This window comes from Propithecus coquereli, unplaced genomic scaffold (genome assembly GCF_000956105.1).
Source record: "Propithecus coquereli isolate 6110/MARCELLA unplaced genomic scaffold, Pcoq_1.0 Scaffold117, whole genome shotgun sequence".
NCBI classification, from domain to species: domain Eukaryota; kingdom Metazoa; phylum Chordata; class Mammalia; order Primates; family Indriidae; genus Propithecus; species Propithecus coquereli.
Genome location: NW_012135747.1, coordinates 1,285,412 through 1,299,695, shown reverse-complemented (window position 1 = coordinate 1,299,695; position 14,284 = coordinate 1,285,412). Strand labels below are relative to the sequence as shown.

The following is a 14,284-nucleotide window of genomic DNA, read 5'->3' as shown; positions in this document are numbered from 1 at the left end:
AGGTTTATTGCACCTACACGTTGGCCACTTTCGGGGTCCTCCTCACATCAAGTATAATGAGTGAGGTAAGTGAGTGAACCAAATATCTTAGCGGCATGAGACATTTCTCATCTGTAACTTCAATTTTTCTCTCCAGCAGCAGATTTCCAGTGAGTCCTGGTGACTTTAGTTCATTCTTTCTCATACATATTTTTTTCTGGGTCACTACCTGTGAAATAAAGGTTGTCCGGCTTAACATTGTGAATAGATAAACCTTTGTGGATTGTTTTCCATTAACCATGGGCTGTTAGCTAAGAGATCACATCTGTCACAAATGGAAGAACTTGTCCCAACATTCTTTTTTTTTTTTAAGCCAGCCAAATTTAGCGGTGGGACATGCACACCATTCTTGAAATCTCCCTGACCAAAAGCAATGTTTAGTTTTAATTAAGACAGTGCTTCAGAGGAGCAGAGAGTCTCGGAGTTGGAGTTACGCTACTGGGTTGAGGAGAAAAAGATAAGAGAGAAAAAAAGCCTGGGACGGGAAAATTTGCAGAGCAGCTCAACTGACTGAAAGTTGGCTTTGTTCAGTGCCCAACTTCTCAGATTTTCTTCGGCTGAGTGGGCTTGGTGGAGCACTGGTGTGAGAGTGTTGCTTAGCAACAAGATTTTGTAGCACCCGATTCTCAAATAGTCAAGCAACCCATCTATTCCCTGCCTCCTCCTCCGCCAACCCTCAGCTACCCTGCAGAGCCTCCCATGGGACAATCGAGTGTGTACCGGAGGGAGGGACCAGCGAGAGGGCGTGAAGTTTAATCATTGAACCGAGCGGGCTGGAAGTATTTAGTGGGAACACCTAGCTCCCCAGGAGGTCTCCCAGCCCCAACTGGAAGTGCGCAGCGCTGTGGAGGCGTGGGAGTAAACACTGCACGGAAATCTCTGCCCAGCTCAGGAGGAAGCAAACTTTGGGAAAATGTTCGCGGTACACCTGGTGGCCTTTTACTTCACCAAGCTGAAGGAGGATCAGATCAAAAAGGTAAGGACTCAGCGTGCTGAGAGATGCCTCAGGTCGTTCCTGGCGGGCAGAACTGACTGACTCCCTGCCTACCTGAGAAAGGATTTAAGAGGGCTTGTTAGAAAAGATGCCGGGAGCACATGACCAGGAAAAAAACTCCCGGAGGGGGAAGAGGAAGTAACCTCCCCAGCCCCGGGCATTGCATTCCTGTCCTGAACCTTAAATTTCCCTGCAACTTCTCGGCAGGTATCTGAGGAGGAAGCGGGTGAGGAGAGTCTTTAGAAAGCTTAAAGAGGGTTGTGTTCCATGGAAGGAGCGTTTGCTGGGAAAGGCCACAAAGGAGAGTCATTTTTGAAGTTTTAAGAACTTTTGAGCAGATCTGTATTCGAAAGCCTATGAATGGGGCACCAAGAGGGATGCGAGTTGGAATGTACAATAATTGGAGTATTCATTACTGGCACCTGCTGTTTGCCAACAGTATGCTATTAATGGTGTGCGTTATTTTGTCTTTTTGCTCAAGGAACTTGTCTATGAAATGTATTCTAAGGTGGGCTGGCTAACAGTTACCAAGGGTCAACTGGGGGTCATCGGATTCTCTCCAGGCAGCTCCTCTGGCCACTGGCTGTCAGGGCCCTGGGCAAGTAGCATCTCTCAGTTTAGATAACAGAGGTCCTCCTAGCAGGCGGATTGAGGCAAAGTCACCAGGTATTTAAGGGGGAACGAGAGTTAAACCCAAGCCGGCTGACCCCTCCTCCAGCCTGATGCCTTCCTGCTTTTAGAAATTATGGACTTAAACAGAACCCTAGAACAAATGGGCCTGACTGACATTTACAGGACATTCTACCCAAAAACCACAGAATATACGTTCTTCTCAGCAGCTCATGGAACATTCTCTAAGATAGACCATATTCTAGGACACAAAGAATGCTTCAAAATGAGGAAGTGTGGCCCCTCCAGCCTTCATGTGCTTGGTGGCATAAACTCCAGCTAAATTCTGTTCATTAATGGGTTGGGTTAGAGGTTACAGCAAATTTTAAAATATTATAAATCAATCAGATTTAAGCTGTCTTAATTTTCACTTGTTGATTAGATTCACAGAGCCCTCTACTGGCTACTTAAGGATGTGAAAAAGTCCTCTATAGCACTGCTTAAGAATCCACTTTCTGTTACTATTTGCTCAGTAGAGATGCGACCTGCACCCCCACGGGGGAGTCTTTGGAACCCTGAACCTTCAGTCTTGCAAATTCACTTCATCTCCTTGGGCCCCTTTGTGGTGGTTAACCTTTCGTTGTACTCTGGGAGCAGGCAGGACATGTTTGTCCACCAGCCCAGGTGCAGGCTGGGGAGGCCCCTTTGACTGGAAATACAGCCTCCACTGATGTGTTCCACGTCTTTCTGGAAGGAAGGTCAGTCTTTGTCAATGCCTGGAGTTGACTTCCCTCTCCCCCAGGGGGGCAAGAAAGCTGGGAGCACTTTGTAGCTACCTTAAGCAAGTGACCCAGCAGGTCTGGGGGTGTGGGAGGGTGGTTTATGGTTGCTGGGCTGAGTCATGATTCTGAGAACACCCCTCCATGTGGCGAAAACTGTCCTGGTCAAAAGGCACAGCTCACACTGGCTCTGTGGTCAGGTGGTCAGTCGCCTTCCTCCTTTCCTGCCTCTAGGGTTGTCCAGACCCTGGGCCATGCTTGCCTACCAGGGCTACTGTTCAGACCCAGGAACAATTTTTAAAAATCTCCCCATACCAACATTAAAACAAAAATAAAAAGAAAGAAAGAAAATAGAAATCGCTTTGACAGCTTCTTTTCCAATTCAATATATTGACATTATTGACCTATTGATAACACGGGGCTGACCTGGTCACTGACCTTCAGATTGTTCATTCACACGAGAAGAACTGGTTAGGTTTTCCATGTGTGCTTTTTACAGTTTAGTAAGTCAACATTACGAAAAAGTGGAAATGTTACCTTTAATCCCAAGCTTAATTTTTTTTTTTTTCCTGAGGCACAGTCTTGCTCTGTTGCCCCAGCTAAAATGCAGAGGGGTCAGCCTAGCTCACAGCAACCTAAAACTCCTGGGCTCAAGCGATCCTCCTGCCTCAGCCTCCTCAGTAGCTGGGACTACAGGCACACGCCACCACGCCCGACTAATTTTTCTATTTTTAGTAGAGACGGGGTCTTGCTCTTGCTCAGGGTGGTCTGGAACTCCTGACCTCAAGTGATCCTCCCACCTCAGCCTCCCAGAGTGCTAGGATTACAGGCATGAGCTGCCACGCCTGGCCTACAGTTATATTTGTAATGTACTTACAGTTATAAATCTTGCTTCCTTCACTTATTGTTGTATTGTAACCACTTACGTACATTTCTTCTTTATCTGAATAATCATCATTGTAATGTCCTCCTAATATTCAATCAAGTGGATATGCCATAATTTATTTAACCTTTTCCCTCTTGCTGGACACTTGAGTACTTTCAAAAACATTTTAAAATTCATATTGTATGATAAATACTGGTATATATTTATTGTTCTCTGTATTTAGAATTATTTCCTTAGAATAGATTCCCAGAAGTGAAATCACTGGGTCAAAGAGTGGAAACTGTTTATGACTCAATTCATAATATAAGACCTTTGGACTAAACGATCTCTAAGGCACCTTCCGGCTCCCACACTCTGGAATTCAATGGCTCTGAGTGTCAACGTTTGATTTGCTCTTTCTAAGTTAAATACCCTGCTCGTTGGCTTTCTTGTTTAGAAGATATCCACTATTATGGTTTGAGAGTCTCTCCAAAAGTGGGCTTGGTTTTCTGCAACACAAGTACCCTCCCTTAGGGCCTCGGACTGTGTGTCCCTGGTTACACATGCCCCAAATCCCTTGCTTGGATTTAAAATGTAGCTTTTTTTTTTTCTATCCCAACCTATGTTTCACTCTTCCCATCTGGCGACTGTGCCAGGTGCTGTGGAAGACACAGATAGTAAAGAAGATATTGTTGCAGAGTTGACATTCTTTCTGTCATCACTGTGACTTATTGAAAGAGCCGCCCAAAGTGCTAAATGACACAGTTAAACTTTTAGCAGCTCACAGAATGACCCCCACAGGGCCTCAAAACCATTACTTATGTCGAAGGGGAAAAAGCATGACTTAACATCCACATGACGTGGATGCCTGCAGGAGTTCTTCGTACTCTCAGGCTGAACAAAAAACGATGAAAAGAAAAAAAAAAAAAAAATGATGAAAAGGTTTAGGGGCACTGTCTGAGGGGCTTCGGGGTGAGAAAGGATGAAGTCCAGTTCCCATATAGGGCATCCCACCCTTCCCCAACTCCAATTACTTGGGTCATGTCCCTTCTGTCCAATTTTCTCCATCTGTGTGTGGCTGTGCCAACCAATTAGTCACAGACAGGCTCAGGGTGCGCAGGAAGCCCTTAATGAAGCGTGACCTGGTTATGCCCTGTCTTCTCAAATATGCTGAAAGCTCAATTGTCCTTCTCTTGATAATGGCTCTCTGATGGATTTCTGGCATTCCTCTGGCCCTTGCCAGGTCCCCAGAGCCATGGAGCCACTTCACTGTCTTCCGTCTCTGTATTGGTGCCCACTGAGCTGGGTCCTTACGTCCTCTGAGGCCTGGCTGGTGGCTGTCCTAGGATGAAGGTGACATGAGCCCTGTGCTTTTGGTATAATTTGTCTGTTGAGTTTGTGGCTCCCCCAAGGAGCTGTGAACCAAAACCAGGCTGTGGACACGAAGAGTGTGGAGACTGCGTCCAGAGCTCTGTTAATGGCACCGAATGGCTCTGAGGCTCCTATTTCTCATCTCTCAGTTGGAGACCAGAACTTTGGCCTTACCGGTTGGCCTCAAAGGAATGTCGTGGAGATTAAAGAAGTGACGTAATGAAAGCACTTTGTATACCGTAGCACACATTCTTAGCCGTAGATGGAAGTGTGCTCCTCACGGGAATGTGCCTGGCACCAAGCCTTCCTGCAACCTGGATGGGTGGGGAGTTTGCGTATGCTGCTGTCTCTCCTCCTGGCCGTATTCATGACCCATCCCAGCGAGCCCTGGGGATCCAGACTGCCACCACCCACTGATCATATGGGGGAGGAAGCTTTTTGGCTGCTCCCGATGTGACACGTTACCTTCACATGGACTGAGCACAGCCATAGTGATTTTTATAACTTCCATCCACTGGGACAGTGGTCCTCTGCCCCAATTTCCTGGTTACTTGAAGGACATCCACTCGTTTTCAACAGCAATTTGAGTTGACTTTAAAAATTAAACTTCGTCTTAATTAGAACCACCTCAGTTAAACCAAAACGCAATTTTAAAGGACTAGGTTTTAGAGCTTGCTTCTGGAATCTTAGCTTCCTACAGCCAGTAAACAAAGGGAAACATGTTTGGATGTATCTGTTGTCATCATTGGACAGAAGAGAGTCCCATGTTTAGGAAGTGAAGGTTTAAGTGGCAGCTAGTCTTCTCCAGTGGAGAGGCGATGGGGCGATGGTGAGGGCCCTGCACCAGGAGTTAGATCCTGACTCCTTCTCAGCTGCTGTCCCTCCATTAGCTCATCAGAATAATGGGAGAGTCACTTCCTCCTCAGAGTCTGCCCTGCAGAGGAATAACCCCACACCTTCTCAGTGTTCGCTTCCATGGGGCTCTCCCAATGCCCTGCTTTGTCCTCAGCCTCGGGAGGGGGTCAGGGAAGGAGCCTTTGGGAGTCCTCATCGCAAAGCTGTCTCCAGAGCAGGGAATGAGCTTCGTGAGGGGAGTGGGAGTTTGCAGCCTGGGTGGAGGGTGGGCACCCCTCAGCCAGCCCTGGTCACCGGCGTCTGTTCCAGGTGGACAGGTTCCTGTATCACATGCGGCTCTCAGATGAGACCCTTTTGGACATCATGGCGCGGTTCCAGGGTGAGATGGAGAGGGGCCTGGCCAAGGACACCAACCCCACGGCCTCAGTGAAGATGCTGCCGACCTTTGTCAGGGCCATCCCCGACGGCTCAGGTGAGTGGCGCTGGGCTGCCGGGACCCTAACCCCCCACCACCCGGTTCCTCTCTGCTGATAGGTCCCTAAAGTGCCTCAGTTCACTCCTGCCCTTGGCTCATCTCGCAAGCCCTCTGCCCCACTCACACTCCAGTCCCACTGAACGCCACCAGTTCCACAGCCCAGGGCGCTTTGTCCTCTCCCTGCCCATCTCGCCTCGCACATTCTGCTCCTTCTGCTGCTGGAGCGTCCCGACATTCTTCCCCTGGGGGGCCGAGGCAGCTTTTCCCTCTCAACGTCACAATTGCTGCCTCACCCGGGAAGCATCCGCACACTGGGCTAGGTGCTTGTCAGGGCACTTGTCACCCTGCTGTGTGTGAGTCCCCACCGGGCCAACAGCTCCATGAGGCCAGGGTCCTACTCACCACAGTGTTCCAAGCACCCGGGACAGTGCCGGATGCATACCAGGCAGTGGGTCCCACTGGGCTAAAGCCAAGGAGTGGCAGGGCTGTGTTCCTTCTGGAGGCTCTGGGGAGAACGTTGTCTTGACTTTTCCAGCTTCTAGAGGCCACCTGCTTTCCTTGGCTTGTGCCTCTTTCTGTCTTCAGCGCCAGCGGTATAGCATCCTCAGGTCTCTCTGACCGACCCTCTGCCTCCTTCTTCCATGTGTAAAGGCCCCGTGATTACACTAGGCACCTCCGCTAATCCAGGATAATCTCCCAACCTCAAGGTCAGCTGATGGGCAATTTTGAGTCCATCTGCAACCTTGATTCCCCTTTGCCATGTACCCTAACATATTCACAGGATCTGGGGATTAGGACATGGGCATCTTTGGGGGTGGGGGGACACTATTTTGCCCACCATAGCCCAGAGCTCTCTAGAGGGGATTTGTGAGGTCCCAGCCAACTATTCCATTCTTAGCCTCTGAGCAAAGCCATAACAGGGAAAGAAACCAATATTTACTGAGCACCTCCTGCAATCATGGGGTGCAAGGGACTCACTGTGTCACTGAGTCTTGTAAGAATTCTGGGGTGTAGCTGTTATCCTCAGGTCAGATGAGAGCACCAAGGACCAAGGGGCTTCCCAATGTCAGGGTCCCAGTGCACGAACCAAGCTCCTGCAAGAGGCTTTGGGGCCCTTGAAGGAACAGTGAGTGAAGTTTGGGGAGCTCTCGGGGCAGGGGACTTTGATTGGATTAGCTGGGTTCTGGACCCCTCTGGAGCAATGCCAGGGTCAAAGTGGCTTGGCTCTGCTGGTCGAGAGGCCCCTGGGACACTGTGGTGGCAAAGGCCTGTTTGCTTGCCAGTGGGTGGGTGCTTGGGGTGGCCAGTGCACCACCCTGGAGCAGCGTAGCTTTGGAGAGAGACAGCCCCGCTTTGAAATCGTGGCCCTGTCCCTGACACAGTTCGATGAGAGTGCTGAGGAGACTGCAGTCCTCGACAGGTCATCTGGGGCCATTCGGAAGAAACACCTGAGTCATGGCGAGTGAGGAGGGTGGGACACCCAGGGCTAAGTCCTCCCAGCTTCCTGTGCTGCGGCCGCTCCTCCAGATACGGACAAGGAGTGTCCCGGAAGCAAGGAAAAGTGGCCTTGGATGGAGACTGCGGGGCAGGAGGTGTCTTCCTGGCCCTGGTGGCTTCAGGAGGTTTAGAAATGAAACTAAGTTTTAGAAACTTCCCCTCTTCAGGCTGGGAGACACCCATCTCCTTTCTTCCCTGCCTCATTGGAACCCCCCACCACACGCTAAGTCTCCCCAGTGACTCTGCCATGGCGAGGTCCCTGGGCCCGGGGTCCCTAATGAGCCGGTGCCCCTGGTAAATGCCGGAGCCACAGCGCGGTCGTTAGGCTCCGCTGAGGCCACGTGGAAGGAGCGCTGTAAAGTCTCTAAAACGTCCCGAGTCCTCCACGGCTCTTGTGAGCCGGCACCGTGATTTCTCGATTACTAACAGGACCAAACAAGTAAATCTCTCCTGATGCCTTGTCACTTCCACTTCAGAAATGTACGCGGTTTCCAGAGAAATCTGAGTTTGCCTACTCTCTGCAGTTTATCCTCCCCTCACCTGCACCTACCTGGCAGGGAGTCACCTGTCGCAGCCTTGGTTACTTCCCAGCCTTCTGGCAGGGGCTGCGGTTGACAGTGCTCACTTAGGATCAAGGTCCTTAAAAGTGGTGTCTTAACATTAGAGCCTCTACCAGCCATGGAGGGAAGCAGGAAGGTGACCGGGATTCTTTGGCTGGACCCCAGCAGGCTCTCTTCTCTGCCTCTGCCTCCAGGCAGCCTCCCAGGCCCCCAAGGAGAGGGGGAGGCATGTGTCCTGGCAGTGGCTTAGGAGAAGGAGACCCTGGGCGTCCAGGGCAGGTCACGGAGGATCGGTCCAGCAAGCAAATTGTCAAAGGAATCTCCTCTCCTTTGTCTGATTTCTTACTAATTGCCGTTAAGACCCTGAAGGCCTCACTGCCGCTGTTGCCTGGGAGGTCCTCCCTCCCCAGGCTCCACTGGATCCTTTCTCTGGGGTCAGAGTCACGGAAGGGGTCACACCACATGGTTTCCGTGAAGTGGCATCGTGAGTCACCAGTGGAGCGAGGTGTTTGCACGGTGATAATGGCGCGTGCGGCGGGAGGGAGGGGTGTGCCCGTGGGGGCGCGGGCCAGGTCTCAGCACATCACCGCCAGTCTGCACTGCGCGTAGCAGCCTCCTCCTTTGTCAAACCTTCAGTCTATCCTGGGTGGCGGCAGAGGCTTTTTTTCTAAAATCTCAATCAGATCTTGGCGCTCCCTCGCTTAAAGTCTATCTGTGGCTCACTCTCACCTCTGGATGAAGCCCGAGCTCCTTGGGGTGGGGTGGCTTTTCCTATCCTTCCTAATTTTAGCCGAGACTGTCTTCCCGCCGCATTTCTACCGCAGCAAAATCACACGCTGCCCTGCTCTCTCATTCCTTCACTCACGGTTTCCTCTCCCTCTGACCCCTGCTCGCCCCAGTCTGGCAGCCTGAGTCCCTCTCATCCTCAGCGCTCAGCCCTGTGTCACCGCTGGGGGCCAGCTGCCTTCGACTCCCATCTCTCTCCCTGGGCTTCCCGCAATCTGAGCCCAGGCGGAAATGGTGCCTGCAGTGCTGACGGACTCCCCAGGGAGCACACACTCTTTCACCTTTGCATCCCTAGTACCTGACACGTTAACTGGCACAGAGTAGGTGCTCAGTAAACGTCTGTCCGTGGTCTGTGGGATCTGCTTCCTGCACAAGATAACATTCGCGAAAGCTCCTCTGGCTTGGTACAGAATAAGCGCTAGTAAGAGTTGTATAGGATTAGCTCCCCGAAGTCCCTACCAAATAATTAATGGCTCCTTCAGGCTCCATTTGGAGCTGATCTGGGGAGGTGAGAATTTGCAGATGTCTCCACAATTTCCAGGTGGCTCCACAAAAACAAAAGATAGAGCCGGCTGGGTCTGTAGACGAGGACTCTGCACCTCGGTACCCTAACTGTGGCCCACAGACCAGTAGCAGCAGCGGCACCCGGGAGCTTGCTTGGAACTGCAGAATCCCGGCTGCGAATCGCGACCTGCATGTGCACAGATTCCCGGGAGAGACAGGTGCACATTAAAGTTTGGACAGACCGCTGTGGGCCATGGGAGGGGCGGGGCTTGCCTCCAGCTCCTTCATTGCCAGGAACAAGGGACCCATTGGAGAAGGTTTGTTGTGTGAGGGCACGTGGACCGAGAAGGGAGACACAGAGATCTCGAGGGAAACTGAGGGCAGGAGCTGTGCTGCATTTGGGTCTCAAGGGAGCTGGGCCTCAGGAGTTCTCCTCCCCATGACGTCAGCCTGCTTGTGGCCGCCTCGGCTGCCCAGCAGAACTCTGGGTTTTGGGATGCTTCTGTTTCGGTTTTGCCACCTACTATCGACTTCCATCTGTGTTTTATTTCACATTTCACGAGGAGTAACTTTGATTGGCCCGCTGGCCCCTTAGGTCCAGGCAGCTGTGGCTGGGGTCACTTGGTATAAAACAAGGCCACTCGGGTGCCGGGTTTATGGGTATGGAGTTACACTTACGAGTGCCTTGGATGTGCATCAGGAAGCAAAACTGGTACCTGCAGGCTCTTCTCAGCCCAGGTAATTCTATACAAAGGCTTGTTCATCCTGAGCTCCCATCCCGCATCTGTGGTTGTCACTGGAGGCATTGGCAGGGGTCCTGAGCGGAAGTCCTCAGGGCGGACTGCCTCCCCCCAACACATGATCGCTTCCACCTTTTTATTTAATTAATTAATTAATATTGAGATAGAGCCTCGCTAGAGTGCAGTGGCGTCATCATAGCTCACAGCAACTTCAAACTCCTGGGCTCAAGCGATCCTCCTGCTTCAGCCTCCCGAGTAGCTGGAACTACAGGCGAACACCACCACATCCAGCTAATTTTCTATGTTTTTGTAGAGACAGGGGTCTCACTCTTGCTCAGACTGGTCTCAAACTCCTGAGCTCAAGCAATCCTCCTGCCTCAGCCTCCCAGAGTGCTAGATTACAGGCCTGAGCCACTGTGCCCGGCCCCCACCTTTTTATTAATAGCATCTGTCTTGGGCTGGGCTGGGTTGTGTTCCAATTTCTCCTTTTGGAGTGGCTCTGGCTTAAAAAATTGGGCATCCTTGGCAGTTCAAGGGCCATCATTTGGTCCCTGCTTCCCCTCCCCTCCTGGAGTGTTTTCCCCCTGCCCGTCAGATTGAGGCTGTGTGAGGCTGGTTTCTTGTCTCCTTCGTGCCTTTATCTGATTTCCCGCAGGCTTGTAGAACCAGCTCTAGTCTCCCGGTCATGGTGTCCTAGGGGCAGCATCCACCCTCACGGCCATTGCTCACACCACCTGCATGAAGTGCCTTCACGTTGGCCTTCTCCAAATGAACGTCCTAAAGCGTGACCCGGTGGGACAGGCTTAGGCTGCAGACTCAGGCAGATGTGGGCTCACACCCCAGCTCTGCCCCTTACCTCGGGGGCGCTGAAAAATGGCTGCACCCCTCGGCCTCAGCAAGTGGGCACAGTGATACCCAGCTCATGGGTGGCTGCAAGATTTAATGACGTTTCTTACATGTCCAACTTACTTCTAACACAGAGCTTGCCATAGAGTAGTAGACCCTCAATAAATGGTCACTGATTTTGTCTTTTAATAGAGAATGGGGAGTTCCTTTCCCTGGATCTTGGAGGATCCAAGTTTCGAGTCTTGAAGGTGCAAGTCTCGGAAGAGGGGAAGCGACAGGTCCAGATGGAGAGTCAGTTCTACCCAACACCCAATGAAATCATCCGAGGGAACGGCTCGGAGGTACCGGGCAGGCGGCGCCCGTGAAGGCGGGGAAGGCCTTGGCATCGTTCTGTGAGGAACCGTTCCTGAGCCCATGTCCTTCGCTTCTCCTCCCTGCAGCTGTTTGAATACGTAGCTGACTGTCTGGCCGACTTCATGCAGACCAAAGATTTGAAGAATAAGAAGTTTCCCCTTGGCCTGACCTTTTCTTTCCCCTGCAGACAGACTAAATTGGAAGAGGTAAGGCCAGTGCCAGGGGAGGGAAGAAGCCGTGCAGACTTTGGGGTTTGGGGGACGCGGGCACGTGCGGGAGTCAGGCTGAGCTTCTTTTTCCCTTCGTTAAAGATGAGGTGGCAGTGTGCTGCAGACAACTTGCGAGCACAGCGGCCTTGATTTTACACATAATTTGGGCACAGCGCGAGGGAGTGTGATGGCTTTCACTGGTTCTCAGACCTCGTGCATCAGACTCTCTGGGGGGCTTGCTCGACACAGACTGCTGGGCTCCCCCAGCATCCCCGGCTCCGCATGGAGGCCCCACATTTGCCTTTCTAACAGCTTCCTGAGAGATGCCAGCTGCTGCCTGTCTGAGGCCTGCGCTTAGACCCACTGACGTAGCCGACTAGAGTGAGAGCAGGGAGGCTCGGGAACGTCCCTCCATAGTGAGCCCTTAGGAGGAGGACTGCGGTGGGGCCGCTGGAGGGAAATGTTCTTGAGCAGACACAGAGCCTGGGATATCTGGGCTCAGCTGTGCCGCCCAGGCTGGAGCTCCTGGTAGCCCATCTCGGCATGTCTCAGGTTTTCTATTTGTAATCAGGGGGAAGACTAACTTGATCTTACGTGAATCTGTGACAATAAATAAGGGGACATTCTGGGGCCAGGGGTTATTGTCAAGAGTCAAGACTCCCCAGGCCACTCCTATTTGGGGTGGTGGCCCCGGTATCCGGCTGCACATTCTGGTTATGACTCCAGTTGACAGTCAAATGGTGGGCCACCTTGAAATCATGGAGCACCTGGGACGTGTGTGATGTCGTTGGCTTGAGCCGCTTGTTGGTGCGGAATAGTGGAAAGAGAGTGGGCCTTCACGTTCCGTAATGTGGCTTTGAATCATGGCTCAGAACAAATTGTGTCCCCTTGGACAGGTTCCTTAACTTCTTGAGCCTCTTTTTTCTCATTTGTAAAACTGGGCTAGTGTGTCTACTTGCTGAGCTGAGGGGAAGCTTAGACAAAGCACTTGAAAAGCCATCGACACTGTGCCTGGTGCATACCTTGGGCTGCGGGGCTGTGCCTGGTGCATGCACATCCCAGCTGCTGGGCTGGGATGACTGTCTCTAGATTACTTGTCTTTTTGTGCTTTTGTACCTTGTCCCCCAATTGCGCAGAGGTTTTTGGAGGGCGGGTGCTGTTGTGTACAATTCCCTTCCCCACCCCAGGGTCTCCAGTGCAATGTGGTGTATTAATAGGCACTCGATAACTATCTTACAATCGGAAGATAAATCATAAATCACTCATTTGATTTCACTGAGTGGGAATTTGTCATCGTCTATACAGGAGACAGGCTGAGTTTTACTTTTTCATTCTTTATGAAGAAGGGATGGGAAAAGATACATAAAGAGTGTTTCAGGGTCTGTTTAGACGAGGCCGAGTGGAGCTGGCTGGAAGCGCAGAGGTCCCAGGGGTCAAGAGGAAGTGGGAGGATGAGTCGGGCATCAGGCCTGCACTTGGATGCCGTAGTGCAGGTGGTGGCGTAAGTGTGTGCCAGCTGCATACCCTGTCCTTAAACACCTCTTATTCGAGAGCTCAGGAACAGAGATCCAGCAAAAAGGAAGAAAATGCTCAAGCTCTGTGGGAATTAATTCAGCTTTGAGAGCCAAACTTGCATGTTTTCTTGAGAAGTTGGGGGAGGGGGAATGTGTGGTTTGTCTACCCAGGCTTTTGTCATTTATCTATGTCAAACACCCACCAGCATCTTTCAGTGGTAACAATAATAGTAGCACTGTATCTTGGGTTTTGACATTGTATCTTGCACTGTGTTGAACTCTTTATATTATCTCATTAAAATCCCCAAATAATTATATGAGGTAGATATGATTATCTTCATTTTATATTTGAGAAAACTGCAGCTCAGAGAGGTTAAGAGACCTGCCCAAGGTCACACAGACAAGAGTAGCTTAGCCCAAGCTCATGAACTCCCCAATCATACTGCCTTTCCAGAAGGACACAGCTCTAGAATTTTAAAATGTCAGCAAGTGGGGCCAGGCACAGTGGCTCACGCCCGTAGTCCCAGCTACTCCAGAGGCTGAGGAAGAAGGATCCCTTGAGCCCAGGAGTTCAAGGCTGCAGTGAGCTATGATTGTGCCACTGCACTCCAGCCTGGGTGACAGAGCGAGACCCCCTCTCTTTAAAAAAAAAAAAAAAAAGTTAGCAGTTGCCTGACCCATTCTGTGTCGTATACATAAAGATTTTCAGGGAAAATTTAAGCTAGGATACTTGATTTTATCAAGAAAGGGAGAAATGCTTTTTCTCATCGAAATGTAGTTGAATTACTTGTATTTGATAAAAATTTCCTCCCAAACTGCCTTTAAAGAAAACTAAAGTCAAGCAGAAAATCTTCAAGCACAAGCAAACTCACGACTCACAATACCGCAATGGGGGCCTGTTCTGCAGCCACCGAACCAAGGCTCTGCTGCAGACGTCCATTCTGTGACTTGGAAACAAGGGCTCCTGGGGAAGGTGGGCTCTGTTGCGCGGCTCAAGTGAGGAAGGCGGTGGGGAGGGGAGGCCTTCACGAGGAGGTGTGATTAGGGGGCTTCTTTGAGAAACTAAAAATGATGAAAGAAGGGAAGGGCATGCGAATTTTTTATTTCAAAATATTAAGGAGGGGCCGGCGCGGTGGCTCACGCCTGTAATCCTAGCTCTCTGGGAGGCCGAGGCGGGTGGATTGTTTGAGCTCAGGAGTTGGAGACCAGCCTGAGCAAGAGCGAGACCCCATCTCCACTAAAAATAGAAAGAAATTATCTGGACAACTAAAAATACATAGAAAAAAT

At 51.0% G+C, this 14,284-nt stretch overlaps 1 protein-coding gene across 1 annotated transcript in view; it reads left to right on the top strand.

The window, feature by feature from the left end:
- Window positions 1–820: 820 nt before the first annotated feature.
- Window positions 821–14,284, top strand: part of HKDC1 (hexokinase domain containing 1) — a 47,316-nt gene continuing 33,852 nt past the window's right edge. Inside the window, exons 1-4 of the mRNA XM_012658468.1 lie at window positions 821–1,015; window positions 5,822–5,984; window positions 11,113–11,261; window positions 11,361–11,480. Coding sequence (XP_012513922.1) covers window positions 953–1,015; window positions 5,822–5,984; window positions 11,113–11,261; window positions 11,361–11,480 — 495 coding nt within the window. The 5' untranslated portion in view covers window positions 821–952. The remainder of the gene's footprint in view (window positions 1,016–5,821; window positions 5,985–11,112; window positions 11,262–11,360; window positions 11,481–14,284) is intronic.